This window comes from Kryptolebias marmoratus, linkage group LG9 (genome assembly GCF_001649575.2).
Source record: "Kryptolebias marmoratus isolate JLee-2015 linkage group LG9, ASM164957v2, whole genome shotgun sequence".
In the NCBI taxonomy this organism is placed as follows: domain Eukaryota; kingdom Metazoa; phylum Chordata; class Actinopteri; order Cyprinodontiformes; family Rivulidae; genus Kryptolebias; species Kryptolebias marmoratus.
This window is the reverse complement of record NC_051438.1, coordinates 21,089,488-21,114,303: the sequence shown is the minus strand read 5'-3', so window position 1 is coordinate 21,114,303 and position 24,816 is coordinate 21,089,488. Positions and strand designations below refer to the sequence as shown.

At 40.2% G+C, this 24,816-nt stretch overlaps 2 protein-coding genes across 2 annotated transcripts; one reads left to right on the top strand and one right to left on the bottom strand.

Annotated features, from left to right (window-relative positions):
- Positions 1 to 517: 517 nt before the first annotated feature.
- On the bottom strand, positions 518 to 3,610 carry zic3 (zic family member 3 heterotaxy 1 (odd-paired homolog, Drosophila)). Its single transcript, XM_017408245.3, has 3 exons — positions 2,314 to 3,610; positions 1,433 to 1,596; positions 518 to 1,014 (listed from the first exon to the last, which is right to left on the bottom strand). The coding sequence occupies exons 1-3, from the start codon at positions 3,302 to 3,304 to the stop codon at positions 832 to 834; spliced, it is 1,338 nt and encodes a 445-aa protein (XP_017263734.1). The 5' UTR covers positions 3,305 to 3,610; the 3' UTR covers positions 518 to 831.
- A 6,312-nt stretch (positions 3,611 to 9,922) lies between these two features.
- On the top strand, positions 9,923 to 14,707 carry zic6 (zic family member 6). Its single transcript, XM_017408244.3, has 2 exons — positions 9,923 to 11,837; positions 13,262 to 14,707. Exons 1-2 carry the CDS (start codon positions 10,880 to 10,882, stop codon positions 13,876 to 13,878), a joined length of 1,575 nt encoding a protein of 524 aa, XP_017263733.1. The 5' UTR covers positions 9,923 to 10,879; the 3' UTR covers positions 13,879 to 14,707.
- The last annotated feature ends 10,109 nt before the right edge of the window (positions 14,708 to 24,816 follow it).

The following is a 24,816-nucleotide window of genomic DNA, read 5'->3' as shown; positions in this document are numbered from 1 at the left end:
ACATTTTCATAAATATCATTTAAGTTTCAGAACTTATACCCATAATTAAATTACAAATCGATAAATATGGCATCATGGATATGTATTTACAACGGTATTAACAAAAGGCAACGGTATATTCAACGGTAACAATCCTAATAACCACATGTCTCCACCTGAAAACGGACGCTGACAACAGATTCGACCCCATCAAACAAGGAAATACATTCACGAGTAAAATATTTATTTATGACTTTTTTTTCTCTGCGTTCAAGTTCATGACAAAGACTTTGGCACGTTTCTTTAAGACTGTTTGAAGTTTCAACAATCAATTTGAAGAGGCGACGGTGTAGCGCGTCACCGCCATCATATAAAACAGCGTGAAATAATCTTCCTTTTTTTTAATTTTCTTTTTTTTTCCTCTTTTTTTTAAATAAAAATTTGAGAAAATACATAAAATGAAAAATAAAACAACATTTTTTTTCTGTTCTGAAATCTGTAAACTAAAGGATTAAAAAACAAAACAAAACATTTATTTATAGTATTCAGAAAGTTTTATTTATAGTCGTGATTTATTTGATTTTTGTTTTCAAATAAATGTCAGATTTGTGTGTGTGTGTGTGTGAGAGAGTGTGTGTGTGATCCTGAGAACGGACGTGGCCTGCTTGGTGCTGGCTTTTGCTCTCATCTTCTGTTGTTGTTGTTTCAGTCCCGTGTGTGTGAGCGTGTGTGTGTGTGTGTAAAGTGAACTGGGAGAGTTTTATTTTCAGTTACTCCTCGTTTGTCCTCCATCCTCGCGGTCCACAGTGACAGAGGAGTGTGTGTGTGTGGGGGGGGTTCACTCCTCTGCCTTCAGACGTACCATTCGTTAAAGTTGGGAGCCAGTCCTTCGCTGTGACCAGACGTGTTTTGCACGGCTGACGGCGGTGTTTTTGTCGGGTCCTCGGTGCTGGCTGACACCAGCACCGGCGGTGTGGACGACTCGTACCCGGAGCTTGCTGCTGGGGAGGATTCCGAGCCTTGAGACTCGTGTACCTGCAAAGAAAAATAAACAAATAAAAAAAAGACATTAAACATAGAAAGGAACGTTTAAACTCTACTTTTAGGGCACCTACAATAATAAAAGAAAATGGAATCCAATAATAATAAAACGTAGCTTTCCTAAATAAATATGAGCAGAACATATTTTTAAATGTAGGCATATTTATTATCAAAGCACTTGGATATTGACAGTCTAGTTCCTGTGGAAAAGCCAGCTAAAGATGTAATGTTTTTAACAAACTAATTGGCATTTGTTTACACTCACAAACATTTTTTCCCAGCGTGTCAGTGCCATAAGATGTTAAGAAATGCCTCAAGTTGTGATCTGTGTGTGAGTAGAGGGGTTGTGGGGGCAGTATGAGTGTGTGCGTGTGTGTTAATGTGTTTAAGGAGTAATGAAGACGTTAATTACCTTCATGTGTTTCCTGAGAGAGCTGGGGTGTGTGTAGGACTTGTCGCACACTTTGCAGATGTATGGCTTGTCTGATGTGTGCACATGCATGTGCTTTTTCCTGTCGCTGCTGTTGGCGAAGCGTCTGTCGCAGCCATCAAATTCACACTTAAACGGCTTCTCACCTGCAGGATTTAAACACACACACACACGCACACACACATACCGTGAATTACCCAAATGGTCCGCACAGACAAACTCACCCCCCTCTCCTGATTGGAACAGCAAACTGAAAAGCCCGAGTTAAGACATGGTCTGCAGACGATTATATAACAGGGTAACCTACATTATCCACTACTACACTCCGCTCTGTCAGGCTTTATTTATTCAAGAGGCCTGCTCCTCCGTGCAAACTACACTACTGGCCTGATCTGTGCGTCTGCTCTTGTCAACAATGAAGCAACAGGGCAGCGTGCAGTGGCTGGGCGAGATTTAGAAACACACTAAGGAATGGATTAGTCGTCTGCCTGGATAAGTCTCCTAAAACTTTGACAAAAGGGCAAAAAGTCCCCAGGAGCTATAAAAGTTTGTTTAAATCTCAAAGAAAGGCTGAGGATTAGCACCACGCTAAGTTTTCTTTTTCTTTTTTTAAATACTCTGTATTTCTGAGCTTAGATTAGTTAATTTAAAAAAAATCCACAACAAAAACAAAAGAAATAGAAAATAAAACACAAACAACAGTTTGGACGCTGCTAAAACTCATGAGCGCAGACTCAAGTTGAGCAGACTGTTTTCGTCATGTCAACAATAAAAAGGAGGCTGAGCACTCACACACACGACTTGGCCTCAGATTTTATATTTTAAATCACACACAGTGAATCGTTTCATCGCTGATTCCTTACCTGTGTGCGTTCTTTTGTGGATTTTCAAATTTTCCGACCTGGCGAATATTTTCCCACATCCGGGGAACGGGCACGGGAACGGTTTCTCGCCCGTGTGCACGCGGATGTGGTTGACGAGTTTGTACTTGGCCTTAAAAGACTTGCCCTCCCTCGGGCAGTCCTCCCAGTAGCAGACGTGGTTGCTCTGCTCGGGCCCGCCGACGTGCTCCATGGACACATGCGTGACCATCTCGTGCATGGTGCTGAAAGTCCTGTCGCAGGTCTTTTTGGGTCGGTTCATCTGGTTCTCGTCTATCCATTTGCAGGACAACTCTTGCTTGATCGGTTGCCTCATGTACCTGAAGAAGGCCCCCGGACCGTGGTGCGTGGGCACATTCATCCCCATGTTCATGTTGATGGGGTGGTTGTAGTTGTGGAGCTGAGCCCCGTACGGGTCCGTTCGGGGACTCGCCACCGGGCGGTACGGGTCGGGTCTGCCGAAAATGTCCCCGCGCAAGCCGAGGTGCATCTGGCTGTTCACTACGTGTCCACCGGATGGAGTGTGGCTCACCCCCTGCTCGTGAAGTCCTGGGAACAACAAATGTCCGGGGTTATCGGGGATCCCGGGCGGCCCGTGGAGGCTCCCAGTCGACGCAGCAAAGATCCCATGCTGCGCGCTCGGCGCCGCGGACTCTCCGACGCTCCGGTTCCGGAACAGAAAGTCTCGTGTGGAGTTGAACGCTCCCCCGCCGTACGAGCCCACCTGCCCGCCGTGAGAGTGTCCCAGGGCGGCCGCGTATCCACCCGCCTGCGGAGTGAACGCCGACGTCTGGCTGGAGGCGATGTCGTGAGCCACGGGGCTGATTTTGAAAGCGGCGGAGTGGGAGGAATCGGAGAAGGGATTCAGTCCCAGACTCGGGTCTCTGTTCCCGATGTCATGATGCCGCGGCGTCCCGAACCCCCCCACTCCTAACGATGCGAACTGCGGGCCGCTGTCAAGAAGCATAGTCATGAGCTCGAAGCAAACTTATAGGAGTCGGGAAGGAAACAGAAAATCAGATTAAAATCCAGTTTAGCGGAGCGCGCAAGGGCTGCAGGCGCTGAGCTGAGATCTGCCACTTTGTGCCGAGAAGATATCCTAAAATAAAAAAAGCAAGCCAAAATGGGGGGAAAAAAATCCCAGGCGAAGAGTTGGGAGGAAAAAAACTCCCGTTGACTGCGATCCGTGAGAAAGAGGATCAAACTTCCCCCCCTTACCAGGCTGATGATGTCCTTGGACTGATAAAGTCAATCACTCACTCCCAGAACATAAATGAACTCAGGAGGCAGTGCTACGGCGGCCAATCAGCGCTCAGCTACCCCTCCGACACGTGACCAGGGAGGATGGTGTTAATTGGCTGGATTTCTGGTGATTGGCACGGTTTGGGATTGAAGATGGCAGCTCTTCTCATTGGCTTCGTTTGATTGGTTCTTGGGGGCATTATTTTGCAGGTATAACGGAACACTCCGGCGCTCCCACATGTGTTTGGGGGGGAGTGCGTGTCTCCTGCAGCCTCACTCGGTGTTTGGAAAGTCCTAAAGAGACTCCAAAACAGGTTTAAAAATAAAAACAAGCGGAATGAAGGCAGGGAGTTCTCCAGTGCAAACTTTCAGCTGACAAACTTTGCTGAAATGGATAGTTTAAATGTATCTATGTGTCTATCTTAACTTTGTAGACTTTTTTTAAAAGTTGTTTTGCTTTGTTCTTTAAGCATAAGATCAGTTTGTCCCTTATTAACTGGAGACCTGAAAATATTTGGCACAGCTCCAAACTGTGGCTTTCTGAAGCCGCTTGAAAGAGGTTTTTCCTTCTTTGTGTGTGTGTATGTGTGTGTGTGTGTACAAAGCTCTATAGGGCGTAAGACAGAAAAATAAAAGCCAGAAAGAAAGATGGCAGTAATTGTAATATCCTGAGAATTTCCCCCCTTACCCTCTCTCTTTTTTTTTCTTTTCTTTTTTTTTTTTACACACAGCCCCAAAAGTCTTGCCATTGAGCAAGTTTCACAGGGCTGCCGCTGACTCGCTGCAGGACACATAAAATCTGATCAAGTTCAGAGACGCGCTGAGTGCTTCAAGCGGCGCTTTTTAACTCCAAGCTTTTCACATCCTTCTTCTCTTTCACCCCCACACACACACACACACACATCAACACACACACACACACACACACACACACACACACACACACACCACAAACACACACACACACACACACATCCATACACACCCCTCCCTCAATCTGTGTCCCAGGAAGGAGCTCACATTCTTTTTAATTTAGGGGGATCTGGACCCCCCAAAAAAAGAAAGAAAGAAAGAAAGAAAAAAATCAAATCAGTTCTTCTTGTCGCCCGTATCCTCCTGCATTCCCCTCCAAGAACATTTCACGGAGACACAGTTGTAGATGGAAGAGGTGAGTTACTTATCCTGTTGTTTCTGTGTTAGAAAGGAGAGCAGGCCTGTGTGTGTGTGTGTGTGTGTGTGAGAGAGAGAGAGAGAGAGAGAGAGAGAGAGGGCTGCATGCTATAGAAGTTTGTAAATCTACAGTTGGATATTTAGCCTTTGGGGGTCTAATGAAAGCTGCTCCATGTTTAGGCCTTCTACTCATAGATTAATTCAACTGTTTGCTCTTCAAACAGAAGTCCCATCTTACATATTAGTTCAACACTTGCGCTTTTTTAACACAACCTCAACAAGTTCGCATGGAGCAAAATGAGATTCCGTTCATTTTTTTTTCTTCCCGTGAGCTGCTTTCTCTTCAGTGTGTGTGTGTGTATGTGTGTGTGTGGGGGGGTGTTTATGTGCGCGCGCGCCTTTCCCTCCCGCCCTGTCTCACCACGAAGGCAAAAGCCTCTCACAGTTTACCCCCCCCCCCTTTCACTCTCACACTCTCTCTCTCTCTCACACACTATGCGCGTGAACAAACACACACGCACGCACACACACACTTCTCGAGCACAATATGGCGCACATGCACATCTGCACAGATTTATTGCGACCTTTGTGAACTTTTTTTTTTTGCAAGTGACAAGCAGCCCGTTAAGTTTTCCTGTACTGCCTCCATATTTTACTGGCTCGTTGAGGGCCCACTCAAAAAAATGTAGCGTGTGTTTACAGCCATATCACCACTGTGAAATGATTAAGTGACATGGTTTATCTGAGTCACAAATGTTTTATTTTATTATTTCTTTTTTTTTTTAAATTCCTTTTCTTCTTCTCTCTTTGAGCAACAGAGCTGCAGCTCTGAGCTCTTGCTGTGGAGAGAAAGGGGTGAGGGGGGGAGCTGTCATCAACGAGGCCAAATGTAAAGCAACTGTTGCTTTTAGTGTTAAATTTAAAACTGCTGCTGATCTCTTCTGCTATAGTGGCATTCACTGAATGATGAATTAAGTCTTCAAATATGAAAGGCGACTTCAAATACCCCCCACCCCCCAACACACACGCACTTTTTAAATTATTTATGTCATAAAAAAACAAACAGCATTATAAGAGTGAGTAATTTATTTTTATTTCCCTTGTTGCTGGGGTGTTTCTATTTTCTTCTTCTCGCCCAACAGGAGCGCAGATATTTGGCCCAGTTTTAAAAAACATATATATATCAGTGATTAATAAAAAAAAGTTAGTTCAGAAAAAAGGAGAAAAACTTTTTGCATCAACAAATGCTGCAGTCTTGTTGACCAACGTGCCTTTCTAGTTATTTATTTAGTTTTGACAGATCTATTTAGCTGATTGAATTTTGGATAAATTTGACAAATGCGTTTACTCAGTTTTGCAATTTTAATTTCATGTTTGTGCACTGATTTTAATTGCGTAGAATTAACTGAATTTGCACGTGAAAGATTAGTCAAAGACAATTATTTCTTTATGCAAAAGCCCGACACAAATTAAAAGCTTTGAATGACGGATCTTTCATTTATTTAGTTTTGAACAGAGCCCTAATGCAACGTGATGCATTTGAGCAGGTTATTCTGCAGGACTGCGGTATGTATAATTTGGTTATTTAGTCATCTGTGCTGGGATTACCTCACTGGGCGTTTGGAACGCTCATTGGTTATAACATAATCTTCCTCTAACGGAGCATGCGCGTTACCTTAAAAATAACAGAGTATTGTAGTGTGCATGCCTCCCTGACTGTAGGCCCAAGCTGTTGGAAAAGAGCAGAACATAACCTTCACCCTTTTCATGGTAAACAACTCCCATTTATACGCTTGTTGTAACTAGATTCTGCAACATTAAGGCTATTTTGCTTCATAATTTGATTTGAAAAAATTGAATGCATGATCATTATTTTCCTTTTAATCAAATGGCCTATAGCAGCTTTTTTTTTTTTCTTTTTTTGTCTGGCAGAAAAGTTGAGTATTTTTTTTTTTTAGTCCATGTTGTCTGGCCTGCAGCCCACACTATGCTTGGCTGGCTCAGGCCACATAGTGCCACAGACAAGTTTGTGGACTTGAAGTTAACTCAATAATGACTGGACAAAAGTATAAATGTAAATCTTCCATAACTAGCAGCCAACAGATAGCCTAGCGTTATTTAAATGCATTTATATCATTGTAGATGATTATGTTTTTGATTTTAAATGGACAGAAAAGGGTTGTTGCCAGTTTCCCAGGTGCAGATTCCGTCAAATAAAACTTGGATTCACTCTTTTTTCCTAAATAGTTATTATATTGAATGTAGATGCAGGTTTCGCAGTTGTTTTAATAAACCCACCAAACTATATGTGTATGATATTAAAGGGAGATTTTGCATTCTTTCTGTTTTGAAAAGGATGCACTGTTCATGTAGTTTTTTGACATTTGTTTTGGAGCACACACAGCAGCTCAAAGCTTTAGCTTCTCGTTTGCAATCGACCCACTCTTCCGTAACGATTTTAAATAGTCCTAATAGTTACAACTTGATCTTTTGTTTCAAAAATTTCCGTTTTCCTGAACCCTTACACGTGTCCGCTCATTTTCGGAAGGATTTGTTTTCAGAAAGCAAATTTTTAACCTTGCGGGCTGCATTTTCAGGCAGACATGAAGCTTCTAATAAATCAGTTTTTATTAAAAGTGTAGCATCTAATAATGGCTGATGTTGATCGTTTAACCTTTTAATAATTTGGACTTTTGCAACGTTATGTTTGACTCTATCGCTTCGGCTTTGGTCTTCTAATTTTTGAGCTTGCGTGTGTAATTTGTCAGTAACAAATGTATTTTTTCAAATTTAGCATTAGCGTAATTTAAAATAGTTTTGAAACGGCGTATTGTGTGATTAAAACTATTCAGATTTTTTGATTATTTGGTCATTTGGGCCTTGAGTGACTGCACTTAGGATTCGCCTTCGTATGGCTGATGGAGGGAGCTAATTGACTTCTTGCTGTGATTTACTGGAGCAGCTGTCCCCCAAATGGACTCATCCCAAACCTGTTAATTCATCTAAATTTCATAACGGGATGGCAACAAGGTGCACTGCCATCCCACATCAATTACAATATCTCAGCACACTCATGCATGCAGTCGCTTAGGCAAAAGCATATTTATTATCGTAGAACACACATTAAAAAAATTAGTTTTGTTTTAGAAAACAACCCATTTACGATTCCATTTTAATTTATTTGTATATGTATTGTGATAAACTGGCGTTAATCACAAAGCGGAATACTTATTATTCTACAGACCTTGAATAGTTTAATGCAAACAGCTATAATTATATGCACGCATGTTTATTCTTGTTTAAATAAATCGTATATTTTTATCCTTTTTTATAAATACTCATATCATTTTTTTGGTTTTAAAATACTGAATTAGTATTTAGTCCACTTTACTGCAGGGTGTTGGACGTTATAGCTCTGGACGTTTTACTGAAATATGATTTGTGATTTATTTTATATCTGCATTGCGGTTTTGCTATTTGTTTGGGTAGTACGAAATGTATTTGTGATGAGGAGCTGATGGCCATTTAGAGTGTTTGCTGATTGTTTGGGGTGATAAATGTGTTTCCAACAGTTTGTAAGATTTTGACTGACTGTTCAGCAGGCAGCATGAATGACCAGGCTCAATTAGCTGCCGTTCTTTCTAGGAGATTTGAAATGTTCAAATGTTTTCTTTTAAATTAAAGCTGTTTTAACTGAAGATATGTACTGTCTAATGAAATGTAGTAATTTAAAATTTTTACATTTATTTATTTGGATTGTTTGAACAAACAAAACAGCAGAGCTGTAACATGACAAAGTCGTCAATAAATAAAACTATTGCTGTTTTTTTTTACTTTTTAAATTGTTTATAGCTTAAAAGTAAACTCTAATTTTTAATCACATGGAATTAAAATTTTCCTAGGCATGTGGGGTTTTATTTAGATTGAATTTTCAGTTGATTTTACTTTGTTTTTGTTTTTTATAGAACAAGATTTGCAGACTGTCATTTTTAAATCACTTATTTAAATGTATAGTTAGGTTGCAACAACTTTTCAGGACATTTTAAAATTTCAGAAATTAAATTTTTATTCAATTTTAACCCCACAGCAGCATTTTTTTCTTCACAATAATATCCCAATGAGATCAACAGTTATCAAAGAGGCCCAGCACACACACACACACACACACACACATCACACACAGTTTGTTACTGCAGAGGTGAACCTAAACAGCCTCATAGAATCATATCAGTCCAGGTTTCTTCCGCTCTCCATTTTCCTCCCATTTTGCTGCAGATAAGGACCTTGAATGCTCAGGTCTGCCAGTCCTTCATGTGATCTGAGTGACAAATTGAAAAGAAATATATATATCACTTTATTTGGCCTCCTGTCCTTAATTATCTGCAGAAATGCATCAGGTCAAAGGTGGACAAACTTGAGCGCCCAGCACAATCAGGGCAGAATTAGGCCAGTTCTGGGCCTGCACGCTGCTCTGCAGCACTTCATGTCAAGTGGCTCTCCTGTTTTACCTCTGCCTATAGAACCCACTGCCAGTGACGTCAGGATAACAATGTGGAAAAGTCTTTTATTTTCCTCAGCATTTAAGAGGAAAAAAGTTAGAAATTGTGCTATAGTGAGAGCCTTTGGAAATAAGAGGGTTTTCACCTTAAACCTTGATAAGCTACAGCCGGGAGCCCACGCCTCGTCGCGTGGGTTTAAATAAAAGTAACAGATGAAAGAATCTGACTGAAACTGGCCGAGGTAGAGGAGACAGAGGCTGAGCCATGAAGGAGGAGGAAAAAAAAAGGAAAAGAAAAAGGCGAGCTGATGTGCAGAAATAAGCGCTGCATATGAGCGCAGCGTGGGGAGCTGCGTGTCCTCACAGAACCCCAAAGAAAGTAAGTTTTCTTTCAGCAGCAGCAGCTCGTCACGTTTCACAATTTACATTTTACGTAACCACTTTTTCTTTTTTTTTTTAAATCATGTGTGCCAGCCTTCAGGACGCATGGTGCAGCTACTTTTTTTTGAAGATTATTAATTTATTTATAGGCTTTAATGAGAGAGGTTTTATTTACAGAGATGGTTTACATTCGGCTCTAAGGTATAAAACAGTACAGCCTGTTCTGTTGTTCTCCCAAATGGCACTGCTCTAAAAAAGTTAATTAAAAAAAGGGATAATTATAAAGACTTGGCCCTTTTTTTCTTCCTGCTACTTGTTGCTTTATTAAAGTGGACTTTTCGTCATAAGTCGAGACTCGCAGATTTAAAAAAAAAACTTAAATAAAACTGCATTGAAGCTTTGATCAGTGAGAAACACAAATAATGCAGATATATACCGATTTTTGAGTTAAAAAGTCAAATGATTGTGGGTTTCGTGTAACTTTCCGTGTTTTCAAGTGTTGCATTTTCACCCATAAAGCAAGTTTTGAGCATAATTGGCCCGGACACGCTCAGACCAGCCTCTATTGTTCTTGCAAGGCAGGAGAAGTTGTTTTGGCAAGAGCGCAGAGGAATAAAAAGACGCTGCAGACTTTGATTGTGTTTGTGTTCTGCTCATGTCTGAATCTAATCATTTGACTTCCCAGACCACACGATTAGTAAACACAAACCTGGCGCATATTTCTAATTCTTATATCTGCAGAGATTTATAGAGAAGGGCTCCTAATGAGAAGGCAGCCCGAAGTTAAAGAGGCAGCATTATTAAGGAGTAGTACCGCGGCACATTTCAAAGCATTTTCTCTGCGATATTTGAAAACGGAGTCGTGCCGTGAACTCCTGCGTGTCCCTTTTAAAACAAACCCAGCGCCTGTCAATCACGGCGCATTCCAACCAATCCCAAAGCTCCCTTTTTAAAAAGCAGGTTTGCCTGCTGTGCTTTTATATTGCACCATGGCCTGCTTCGAAGCATTTTTTACTACCACGGTTATTGCCACAAATCAAGAGGGCAAAGTGAACGGCATGGGACTCACACCAACTTTAACGAAACTGAGTCTGGTTCCTCCTTCTGCGATGTTCCCGGCCGAGAATTTCACATGCAGATGATACACAAGGAAAATGGGAACAGAATTTTCGAGGTGCATCCTGAGTGCTGAACTGGTTGATTCCGCTAACTCATAGCCAAAAAAAAAAGAAAGATACCGAAAACTCACAACAAAACATGACAAGCCTTTCGAGGTTTAGTGGCTGCCCTCTCTCTTGCGTCAACCCCGGGGAGAGCAATACTGAACCCAGCGTGGTGCTGCCACCTTTGGCAGGAGAGCACATGGGACACCCCACTGGCAGTTCCTTAAAACTCTGCCCCTCGCACAATTTGCGAGACTACCCCGAGACGAGGTCCAGTGCATATGTTGACCACTCGGTTCCCACTTTTTCAGACTCTGGATACCCCAGTCACCGGTTAGAGCACAGCCCCAGGGGCATTATCATTGGAGCCAATCTCTCTGGAGCCGGCATGCCACCCGTCACTGATCAACTGGCATCAAGAGCTAACCAACATGGCGGGATTGGAAGGTACCGTGACTTTGCTGGCTGCAGGGACAACAGGAGCCATGCGTTTTTCACGAGCTACCAGGAGCAGGCCCACGCCTCCACCGACGCGTCCCGAGACCTCGGGAGCCAAATGATGCTGAGTTTACCTGGCGACCTCCTCACCCGGACCCACTCCTATGGCCAGAGCCTCAGCCCCAAGGGGAGCAGCCAGCAACTTGTCACCCAGTTCCTGGGTCTGTACAAGCCCCTGAACATGGCGATTCAGCGTGGGGGAGCCGACGCGTTCCTCAGGTGCGCCAAGCAGGCAGTGAAGCACGAGCTGGTGTGCAAGTGGAGTGACGGCAAGGAGGGGGCCGGGAAGGTGCCGTGCTCCAGAGCCTTCGGGACCATGTACGAACTGGTCACCCATGTGACAGTGGAGCACGTCGGCGGACCGGAGCACTCCGAGTACGTGTGCCACTGGGAGAGCTGCGTGAGGGACAGGAAGCCTTTTAAAGCCAAATACAAGCTGGTGAACCACGTCAGGGTCCACACGGGGGAGAAGCCCTTTCCCTGTCCATTCCACGGCTGCGAGAAAGTTTTTGCACGATCAGAGAATCTAAAGATTCACAAGAGGACTCACACAGGTTAGTTCATAATAATAATAATAATAATAATAATAATAATAATAATAATAATAATAATAATAATCTAAAATAAAATGTGCTATTTTTGGTTTTATAATTTATTTTTTGTTTATTAATATTATTTTATAATTATTACTGTTATTATTATTATTATTATTATTATTATTATCATCATTATCATTATCGTTATTATTATTATTTAGGGTATTAAAGGTTTTGTGTGAGGTGTTTTTCTCGCCGTTTCCGTTGTTTAAAGATAAAAACTATGTGCACAGTTCCCCCTCCCCCCTCCTCCCCCCACGCAGGAGCCACACACGAGAAGCACTAAGGCAGCTGCAGACGCGTGCAGTCAGCAGGCCTGCTGCTCTGCTCTGGGTGCCTCCCTCTCTTCATTCAGTGAAATTATTAAATAAATCCCGGGACACCGGAGAGTCGTGACGTAGCCGTTACGCTGCCTCCTCCCGCTCTGCCTCCCAGGGATTCAGCCTTCCTGCGCGCAGCTCAGGCAGAGAGCACAGCACACTCTGATGTAGTCCTGATGTGGATGGGAAATTAAAACTAGAAAAAAGGAAAACAGAAAAGTTAAACAAAACGTTTCAATGCAAGACGATTTAAATAACCTGATGCCTTTTCTCCTCCTTACCTCTTCTTTGATGAGAATCTTCCATGTCATGGAGTTCTGTGCATTGATGAAAAAATACATTTCACTTCACAGCCTTGCAACCAAACACATTTTATATTGACGGAATTACCACGCAGTTACATTTTATTCCTATTTTCACACATGTCAGGGGGACAAATTTAATGCAGCTTAATTACAGTGAAATATTGGCGTTTAAATCAGAATGAAGGAATTACTCTCTCTTACACACAGAAAGGGAAAAGACTGGACAAAAATATATTCCTTGGGTACCCCTCTTTTATTTCTGCTGTGAATTGTTTCACTAATGAAAGCAGCAGAGAATAGAGACACAACAGAGACCCTTAATGACATTTGTTAAGCTGTAGCACAGCTGCACATGCGTAGTGTGCCTGACACTTTATGGCATAAAATTGCAGCATTTTTGACATTTCGAATAAACGCAAAGTGACAAACTAACAGATGGTTCAGTTTTGTGCATTTTGCAACCTTATATTTATTTTTCTACATTATAACAGAATGTAAATGGGTTGTTCTACTTGACATTGCTATGTTTAATCAGAGAATTGATGATTTTTGCAACCAGAATCGCATCAAAAATAAGAGCAAGTCTTTATGGAACAGTGTGTCCTATAATTTGAGGTCAGACTCCACACTGCTATGCATTTTTCAGTCTTAGGGACCCCTACCATCTACTGTTAGCTTCATACACCCAAGCTCAGCTTCCACGGGCCTGCATCCAGTCTAGTAACTCGGCGCCATCTCTCTCTCTGCCCGTTTTTAGGTGAAAAACCTTTTAAATGTGAGTTCGAGGGCTGCAACCGGAGGTTCGCGAACAGCAGCGACAGGAAGAAGCATTCCCACGTGCACTCCAGTGATAAACCCTACATGTGCAAGGTCAGAGGCTGCGACAAGTGCTACACCCACCCGAGCTCCCTGCGAAAGCACATGAAGCTCCACTGCACCACCAACAAGGCCCACGTCGCCAAAGGCGGCGGCGACGCGCGTCCCGGTGACGAGGACCAAGCCGCGGAGGGCAGGTCGACCCAGGTCAGCCCCCCGCACCCTCCCACCTCAACTCAGGATGTCCCCCTGTCCCCCGAGAGTCGGGACGAGTCAGCCCCGAGGTCACGCTTCCATCACGCGTTTGACAGCAGCTTGGACTACCCCGCGCACAGGGCGCAGCCCCTCTTGGACCCCTTGTTGCTGCAGAGGGGCGGCTACAGGTCCCAGTCCTCCCAGTACCCCTGCGGCCAGACGGGGCATGCCTTCCCCCAGACCTCACGGACTTTCTCCTCCGCCTCTCCCTTTCAGAAAAGCATCGTGAACGGATGGTACACGTGCCACAGCGGCGTGGACTCGTTCCCACCAAAGCAGTGCAGCAACATCCCCTCTCTCTGAGACGCTGGCGGGACGCACTCAGCTGCAGAGCCCCGTCTTCTCCCTCCCTGTCGTAGCTTCAGACTGACAGCTGTCCCTCTCTACTTTTTGTGAATGTTGTATCAGGTAGTTGTGAGACGTCCTCAGTCACTCTGCGTTGCCAAACGTGTCCAGCTTTTCTTCTTCTTGTTGTTGTTGTGAGGCCTTTAAATCTTGGACAGGCGCAAAGTTCATCACTTTTTTGCTGTTTAAGCTACCCTGTCTCTGTCTATTTTATAAAGACTGAAGAATAAGTTTCTTTTTTTAAAAAGGAAATCCATATCTGCGTATTGACTTTTCTGAAATTTCTGTTCTACTGAAAGGTTAAAAAAACACATATAAATAAATAAAAAGTACAGTCTTGCTGAATGTAGCCCTCACTGTAGGGGTCTTTGTTGAATGTAAACTAGGTGTAACGTATGTCGGGATGAATAGAAAATATATTCATGACTTATGTATGTCGCAAGATGAATAATTATCTGGAAGATCGTTTTTTTTAGTTAAATTTCGAGATCTAACAAGCCTGCGTGGTGGGCCTGGAGCATGATTTGACTGTAATTAAAATACCGTCAGGCTCATTATTATTATTATTATTATTTTTCTTCCCTTGATTAAGTTCAAATTTTCGCCCCTTTTTCATTAAACATTCCTTGTACAATATGAATGTTCACATTTTTGTGCAAAGTGAGTAAAACCACAGTGTTCGTGTTAATGGTATAATTAGAATCCAGTTCCACTGTACATAAGCCTACTGTATAATTAATTATGTACCTTATATTTTATTAAAGTGTCTATATTCTCTTTGATCAGACGTGCGTGAGATCATCAACTCATTTTCGACTCAAACTTTCTTCTTCTGAAAAACAAAACAAAACACAAATCTAATAATCCATGTCTTGTTTGCAAATTTGCACATTTTCGTGGATCCTTGCACGAACACTGGAAACATCGAGCTTTCCCACAGAGAATTTCTCTTTTCTGTTTTTGGAGAAATTCGACTTAATTTTCACGGGAGGTAATTGCGACGTGATGAACTAAAACCTGCTCCAAAACCCAAACCTTTTCTTTACTGCGCATTGAATACGTGGAATTTCCCCCTCACGCCAGGTGGGCGAGTTTTACACATTATTTTTGTTGTATTTTTTCTTTTTTTTTTTTTTCTTTAAACAGCTGCAATTAAAAAATGACTCCAAAGTTGAATCAAGTGTCTACATGATAACTAAACTAAAAACAAATATATAAAATCACATTTAAGATTAAAGAACTCCTCCCTTAATTGCCTGATTTAATTTATTATTTTTTTCCACTTCTAATTGAAGACGTGTTAATCATATTGATACATAAAGAAAAATAACAAAATTAAAGCAGATGCTAGATATTTAGATGTACACTGCTAATAGCAAAACGTTTGCTTCTTTTGCAGTTTCACAGACACATTTGTTCAGGATGGCTCATTTTCTATCTCAAAAACAAGCAAAAACACCTCATTATTTTACACGAAGATATTGGAGTATTTTTTTTCCCCAATATATATTTTTTCTGCAGAGCCTGAATTCAGTTGCACTCTTGAAGGAGATGATATGCTGTTATTAGCTTACACTTCATGTTTTCTGTGGTAAAAATGACACCTAAAGATGTCTCAAAGAGAGAATGGTTTGATTGGAAGAGAGTGACTTTATATGATTTATCTGTTCTTGCCCAACTTGAAAGATACGCCTGATTAGGAGAGGTCACATGAGTCTTATGACGAAAACAAACAAACAATAAAAAAAACATTTTTCTGCCAATAAAAGCTTATCTTTTGCATCTTAGCATTTTTATGGATTTTTTTTTTCCATTTTGGCTTTTTTTCACAATGATAATAAAGCTGCGATGATTTCTTTGCTAGCTCGCCTTGATGTATGTGCATACAGGGTTTTAATTCAGTTTATTGAAAATTTGCTGATCAAAATGAATGAAAATAACCATCCAAGGCAACATTGTTGTCTCTCTAGTGCTTTTATTTGAATAAAATTTATAAAACCAAACCCAAGGAGCAAAAAAAATCTGTTTGATTTAAAAAAGATATAAAGATTAACATAATTTTGTCCTAATTATTACAATTAAGTGAAGCACAGAAATAAAGCACACTCACTGTACATGTTTACTGTATCTAGAGATGCAATCTGTGATGAACTTGTTTATGCATTCTGTGTTGCTGCACGCTGTTGCCCAACATTCTCTTAGGGATGCATCTTTTGGGAAAGTCAGATATTTTTGATGATGCATTTTGCACCCCTCCACCCCCCTCTTGATTTTTTTCTACATCTAATTTTCATTTTTTAACTTTCCTCCAGGAGAATTACTGAGAACCATCCACATGAATCTCAGTTTCAACTCCACAACAACCAGATTAAGCATCGCTCCTTTTGATTTTCTTACTGAGTGGTGACTTGACATTGCAGCTGTGATAAGAAGTATTATCAGTGGACATTAAGCTTATATAACAAGTTTATATTTAATATAGCCTAAGATCATTTTGAGTGGTCGATTTGAAATATTTAAACAGTGAAGTGCTTCTTTTTTCAAGCTAACTGGGGCAAAGTTGGTCGGCTTTGATCAGCAGACTTTAATGAAAGAGATAGCTGGAATTTGTAAGGTCACTTTCTGTGTTTTGCAACCTAATCAATAGCTTGCATCAAATGTTTTTGGTATTAGGGTAGTTTCAGGGGTTTTGAAGGAATCCTTCAGCTTTGCAATTTTTACCACTCTTCATCTAAACCCCAAACCTTACGTGCACAATCCCATTTTGTTCTTTCCTCTTGTATTTCTGAAAATATTACAGCTCTTCACAGAGCTGATTAAACAATATTTTGACTTCAAAGACTGTTCTTGAAACAGTTCTTCTGTCGTGTGAGGAGACGAAGCAGCAACTTTGACCACAAATGTCTTTTCCTTATTTCTATTCAGTATGTAGTCTTTGCTCCTTTTTCTGGCCAAAGCTGTGGTACGTGTTCCAGAAACACCGAACCCTACCACTCCCTTCCTCTTCCAGTAATCATGACTGATTAGACCTTCACTTCCCAGTTTGCCACTTGTTCGCCGCCATCTTTACTTTTGGGCTCTGCCTAGCAACAAGCGCAGAGGCCATTTTGGGCAAAGTATACATCAGTTTGATGTAATTTAAAAATAAATAAATAAATGTTTTCCCACCTCTGCCGAGTTGCTGAGCCTCCTGTGTTGCTGTTGGACCGTATTTGGTTAGAAATCTAGCAATGTACTAGTAGCTGTGCAGCTTTTGTCACACCAGGTTTCAGCTTTTATGTATCATCATAACCGAATATGACATCTTGCATAACTTACACTATGCAGCTGCCATACTTTTCCAGTGGCACTTACAGGCAGCCTGTGTCAGCACTGATACTAAGTGACCGAGTTCAGTTTTAATTGGATCTCTGGCTTTTTTCTTGAACCTCCCCTAGGTCGAGTCAGAGGTGCTGTTACTACCCTTCTTGCTTTCTTTTTATCAACACGCCCTCAACCCCTCCTTTTTTTTGCCAGATACTCGTTCTTCTTTCTCATCAACCTTTATCCCTGCAGCTCCTGGCCATCGTCACCCTCCATGACTCTTCCATGATGGCCCCTAATCTCTGCCAGTGTGGTACCATGGTAAGTAGGTGTCCTCTGCCTGATTCCTCCCTCTGACATGTGTGAAACTCTGCCTCTCTCTCTATGCAGGATCACAAAAACACATAGATACAGCTGCACAGACTTTTTTTTACCCCCTTCATCCCCTTTCCAGTTGATGAATAGACTGCTACATGCAGATCTGACATCAGTCATCAACAATGCAAAGAATGCATAATGAGGACCAACTGTAACAATCCGTAATGACTGATTTTAAAGGAAAAGATGCAATAAAAACAATAGGTGCTGCATTGTAAGAGATGTGCAGCTCATATAAAAGTATTCCATTGTGAAATAAGGTGGTCTGTTTCATGTCTAACTCTGTGTTTATTTAGAATTAATGAGCTCCTAAAACACACACACACATCAGAAGCAGGGCCCTCGTGTTAGACAATGCAATCATTACAGTTATGTGCACATGTTTAGAGAAATGGAGTCCCAGCTCTGTGCTCCTATGATTTAAGCAGTTCTTTAGATTTCTCTCATGTTCATCTGCACAGCAGTTTTCTGATTTCAGCGGTGCCAACCCCCTGCGTAGCCCAGCCTACACCAGGGCTTATTAAACTAGGCTCCTTTTTACTCCTCTCAACGGTCACTCTACTGTCAACTTAAGCCCAAGCCCCTAAAATGCTCAGCTCTCTCACTATTGTTACAGAATTTGCCAAAAATTGGTGCAACTGTCTGGAGTATTGCTGAATAGCCAACATACAGCAGGATGGAAAGAAAGGCCCTGCCCACCCTCATGTGTAATGCATGCTTGTCTTTTGATGCTATGCAATATACCCTGTGGCTGGTTCTTAAAAAGAAGCCTTTTTTCTTTTGTCATTTATTATCCATGCCTTACATAACAGATATTTTAAAAAAAATCTGATGAGCCAGTTTTTGAGACTCTTTTATGCTCTCCTCTTACCTGGTCAGTTCATTAAGGGCCTATGAGGTTGATAAATAAACAGCTAACAGATAGCTAAAATGTTTGTTGTGGCCTAAAGTGATGCAAAAGATAAAGAAACATATTGAAAATGTAAATATTTTTAAAATTTTTACTTTCATCATTTTTTTGGGGGGGTAGAGTAAGTTGTGTTGGGTGAGAAGACCTTTGAAGATCTTTCAAGTCCTCCAAGCTCCAAGCCTTTGCATCCTTTTAAAGGAATGACCATTACTTTGGTCTCCTTGCTTCTAATCCCTCTTCCAGACCCTCAGCTATCAGAGATCAACCGTTCTGAGCCCTAATGTTCTCCTCTCATTGACAAGGGCAGCTGGTAGCTTTCATGGATGTGAAAAGCCATATGAATATGCTTAAATCTGCATATTTAAGCAAAAATGTGTGCCTTTATCTGTTTCTGGTATTTTGTGAACAGTTTGAGTATATGATCTTTGAAAAAAATGATCAGTTAGATCCCGTGCATAATGATTCCCATTTTACTGAATGCATTTGAAGTGTTTGTTAGGGACTGTTACAAAGGCTTTGATTGCGCCTCCTAAAGAACGCACCGCTTTAGATTTTTACAAAAGCTCTGCAGAGACATTTTAATCGCCTGTTGTCTTTGCCGCCTCTCAAAACTATCACCTTTTATTAACAAAAATAAAATTAAAAAAAGCAGATCTGTTGTGAGACTTTTATATGATTTCTGAAAAATCTCTGTTGTTTGAGGTCAGACTTGAAACAGGGATCCCATTGATCACGATCCAGGGTGTTTCAAAGTGGCGAGTAATCGTGAGTGTTTCATTTTATCTGTAGCAGTATGCATCGCGAGGCAGCTGCGTAATCAAGCCTGTGAACTCTACATCTGACAGAAGGTTTCTGTTTCTGATCACATCCCCTATTGAAGCCCATCCATTTGCTAAACATGGGTGTGCTGACACGCTCCAGCTCACGCCTGGCCATTAAATTAACATGGACTGGACATGAGGCTGTGTGTAGTTCCTATCCTAGTGATTGTAGCAGTATAGTCAGATCCCATGAGGCCACAGTTTAGAGGTCTTTAAGTGAGAATGTATGGCAATCTTACTGTTAGCCTTAAATGCTTCAACATCACCCCAGGGCCTAACTTTACAATGATGGATGCAGGGATGGTGGGGAAGAGGGTGGTCCAAGCACAAGACAGGAATTCCCCTTGGGCCTTTTCAATTACTCTTAGACCAAGGTTTTCGTTGTGATGATATGTTGAATTAAGGCTGTGACATTAATGGAAAGGGACAAATGTGATTTGGTGTGGTGCTGACCCTGAAGTGCATGATGAAGCTAAGTCACAGCACTGAGACGACAGGAAGGAAGTAACTGCTAGTCACCTGCTGTAGCTTTACTATCTAGATTCATGACAAAAAAAGTGTTTAAATAAGTTTATTGGAATGTGAACCAAAGAAACGTCACACAGTACAATTAAATTTTTATTCTATGCATCTTCCTGGAACTCATATAATGAAATAAAGAAAAGACAAACTGGTAGAAATGGAGTGCACAAGTTAACATCAAATAAGACTAGACATAAAATAGAATAAAAAATGAAAATTGGTAGCAGACCTTTTGTGAGTTAGCAGCAAATGAGGAATTTAAATTTTGAATGCCCAGATAATGCCACACAAAAAAATGTGGACAAGAGTCAGAAATACAGGCAAATCAAATTCCAATGAATGTAGCAAAAATGCAAACAAACATTTTGCTGAAGTTAAAAAGAAACTAATGGTGGTTGCATTTTACTGTTAGCCACATGCTAGCAAGAGTTCAAAGGACAAGAAAGGTACTGGTTACAGTTTCACCTTTGGGGAGCCAAAGTAACAATTACATTTATCATTATCACAACGCACCATGAAAAGCGGGTAGTTATGTAATTATCAGTGTGTGTTCGCTTGTTTGTCCTGTTAGAATTAAATCTCATGAACCAGGGAACAGATTTTAATTGAAACTAATCAGAACACATTCATTGGATGTTTTCTACAGCTGATTAACCTTTGGAGTCAGCCTGATTTCACCACACCTAATCAACCTTAGAAAACACGAGAACACACTGAGATCAAATTTAATGTAGTAGCAGCTTAAAGTTTTCTTCAACACCATAGTTTGGGTACTAACAGTATGCACAGGATATTTGTTTAAAACCTTAGAAATAACTGTTGGAGTCAACCCCGTATGTCTGTCAGTAAAATATCTCATGAATCACTGGAACATGTCTAATAAAACTCCCAGAAAGTAATAATTGAATTTACATCTATAACAGATAATTGATTGTAGTCAACCCAGTTTAAGATGGCCGTCATAGTAAAGCAACCTTAGCAAAACTCTGTTAATTTTACAGATATTGAGGTAAAATAGTGTGTTACTAGCTGAAAGTCATTCCCATCACATTCTCCGAGTGTTAACAGATCACACAAAATCTTTGTTTCAAACTTTGGCAGGCAAGATTGCGGGCGATATGCATTTCTTCAAAGAATGCTAGTTTTATTTTTGTAATCAATAATGCAGCCTAACCTTGAATTGAATTTGTACCAAGACGTGGCAATCAGATGCAAGTGCATATTTAACATGAAAACTGCTGCAGTAAACTTAAACCTGTGAAGTCTGCAACTATCCTCAGATGACTTTCATAAAAGAAAAAGAGATACTCTGTGGCTTTTTTTTCAGTCTGCAGGAAATAATTCTTTTTTCAAGGTATCCAGAAGAGTCGAGAGATCAAAGATTAATTTCCTATGCAACAAAGGAGTGTGCCACATATTCTACTTCCTACCAGTTCTTTATTAAAGTTGGATATTCCTCAGATAATTAGCACTTTTTCTCAGCTGCTTCCTAGCTTTTATGCTATCTGTTTTGTGAATGACATTTTTTACTTTTGCAACTGGCTGAATTAATGGGCAGTCTGTTTATAAAACTTGGCGTGTTTCAGGAAAAAATAATCGGCAACAAAGAAAGAATACTTGCATTGAAAAGAGGATGCAATGGAATTCAAAATTTCAAAACTTGCTTTCACTGGCATCATCTTCATATTGTTCAAACAAAATCAGATTTTTGAAGCTGCATGTTGATTAGATTACAAATGAGTTGATTTTCTGCACAAATGGCAGCATTATGGTCTGTTTGAAACTTTTAACTGCACCCCAGAAGGAGGAAGCTGATTAAATCATTACCAACTGCAGTATTTGTCTGCTATTATTACGGTTAGATCAAAGGCAACATTATTTATGTTCTGTACATTAACTTAATTCAGAATATTCTAGAAAGTGGTCATAAATAATGCCAAAGAGTCCAAGAGAGGAAAACACAGCCTCTACTGTTTATAACCGCACAGATTTATTGTAAGTATCAAACAATTATATGTGTTTTTTTTCCCCCTCTGTGTTGAAATGTTGTAATTGCATCCTTTTATCAACACATTAAGTAAAGATAGGAGCCACACCAGGAGCCGGCGTGGGCTGTTGGTAATACGAACAAGATGCCAAGGGCAGTGCAATTATCCACATACAGTATTTTTTATTATTCAACTCCTTTTTAGAACAACTTTAACTGTGATGCATGTTCTAAATTCAGTACCTAAAGTGTTTTAGACAATTTTTGGTCATATCACATCATTTAACAAGTCATGGTACAGAAGAACATATTGTATTGCCTTATTTTTCCTCATCTTATAAGTTCATTTTCCCCTGTAACATCTCATTTCTGCTCTAATTTTTCATCTAATTTCTAACATCTTGTATCTCTTAACATGTCTCATCCCTAGCGCCTATTTCTTATTATTTTTGTACATCTCTCATTTCAGTATGAACTAATTGTGTTTTTTTTCATTTTCACTTAAATGATGCAGTTCCTAGGCAAAAATTGTTCTTCAGTGGTCCCTCTGAAAGTCTGATGTTGGCAGTAGAGTGCTGGTGTGTGTGTGTGTGTGTGTGTGTGTTTGCTAGTCCACAACAGCGTGGAGTAGTGAAGTCCCAGTGTATTCAAGCTCACAGATCACAGAAGTTATAAAAATCTCCTTGATCATTTCCATTTCCAAAATAACTTCCTTTGAACATTTCAAGTCGCCTGTGCTTTTTTATTTATAAAGCCTATTTAGACAATCAAGGAGTTGAAAATAATTAGGCTCACATGCGTGAGCGTGGACATGCACTACCCTTTCAATCAGTTAAAACCAGCTGTTAATTAAAGTTCTGAGCTGCTGCTCTGCCCAAATGATTTTCTTATTAGCTGCTGCATTCCTTAGATCTGGTGTCAGCAGAGCATATTTTCTTTTGGTTGCTCCTTTCGATGTTTTTCTCTCTCTCTTTTTTTAATTATTTTTCAACAGGAAATCCCACTGACCCATTTAGCTGATCTCAGTTTTGAAGTGAATAATATAGATTCCAAGTTGAGAGAAGGGAGGCTCTATTATTAGTCTCATTTAAGTCTCACGGCCTCTGTCTAGGTGCTGCTGTGAGTTGCTGAATTCCCCGAGAGAAGGCATTACCATCTCATTTGGGTAAGGGTGAGATTAACTCATGCAGCCGAGCCGTTTAATGTGGGGAGTTGTCGCTGCTGAATGTTTATTCTGGCATCTAAAGACGTAGGCGGTCCAGATACATTTCACCAACATCACACATGACAATTTGTGATGCCACCTTACTGATGTTTCCCTTTAAGGGACTCTCACAAACAACATAATATTGATCCTCAGCACCATTTTTACAACCTCCTTTTCACACACACACACACACACACACACACACAAACAAGCAAACACGAGCACACACATCCACCCACCTGCCCACACACACACCTGAGTGGCAATAGATTGGCAGTGTTCGCAGATGGGGTCTAACTTTCCAAGCACATTGTAATATTATTAATTAAACTGAGATCAGCCCAGAGGAGAGCGCAACAGGATGAAGATGGTGAAAATCAAAGGTCCAAATAACTTTGCTGCAGAATTATTATGCAAAACTAATATTTCTGTCTTGATTAAAAGGCTGTGGCATGATGAGCAATCAAAACAAGAAATAAACTACTTGGATTAAAAATTTCCCTTTAATTGGATAGATGAAAGGAGCAATTAAATGTGGTAAAGCCTTTTTTTTCCAAGTAAGCTTGTTCTCATTTATGAAAAATCAAGAAAATAATGATACATTTAGATGTCAGTCATTTTTTAAAAGATTATTTTTTTTACCAGTTTTTGCTTAAAATTGCTTTTACAGTTTTTATCAAGCTTAGTTGATTGATGTTGTCAACATTATCAGTTATATTTTAATTACTGAGGCCATAGTGAGATTACCAGGCTGTTTTATTTACATAAAATCATTTACAATGAAAGATTGGACTTTTTGAAATGAAGTTCTGGGGAGTAGTTATCAGTAGTCAGTATCTTACCTGAAGCAACAGGCAAACTCAGAAACAAACTCTTATAAAAGAATCGAAGCTAATGGCTAATCATTAGCACTCATAAATAGAACTTCAAAAAAAGCAAATGTATTTTTAATACTAAGGATATCAATAAATAAACTTCTAAAAATAAAAACAAAAGTGTCAAAAGTAGACTTTTCAAGTGAGACCCACTCTATTTTAATAACTCTGTGATTAATACTTCATCTTGTTGTAATTAAATCTGTGGTTAAAATTAATCTAATTATTGTCCATACAGAAACATTTAATTACTAGCCTACAGCATTTTACAATATAGCTGATTGCAGACATGATAACAATTCAAATGCAAAATATTGTACATGTTTTCTCACTGGTCAAATCTTTTTTTATTGCGGCCGGAGTTGCATTTTATTCACTTGGAAACAGTGTCTTCACCTAGCATCCAATGACAACAGGTGTATAACACTCATAGTAGCTCACAGCTACACCCTGCAATGTAATTTTCTATTTATTTGTATTTTTATAATATCTCTATGCTCATTATTTATGCTGTTAAACTGTTTTGACTGCTGTTTTTCATATAAAATATGTTTTCCTTGACAGGAAACTACACTTTCACTATTAGACATTACAACTCAACACCACAATCTGCATCCTTTAAAAGTAGCATAATAATTGATTAAATGCTTCTTTAAAACTTAAGGCTGAACATTTTGAACCTCCCTGAAGGAAGAATATATTGCGGTGCTGTTACTATTTTTAAATTAATGCAGCTCTGAAACTGGTGATTCAATTTGCATTGCCTACTTTAATTTATGCTTATAACAAAATTAAAAGACAAATGTTTAGTTAGGAGAAAGATATGACCCATTACTTTTCCCATTATTCTTTGTCTGCTGTAAAAGTTTTTGTATTTGTAGACATAGGACACC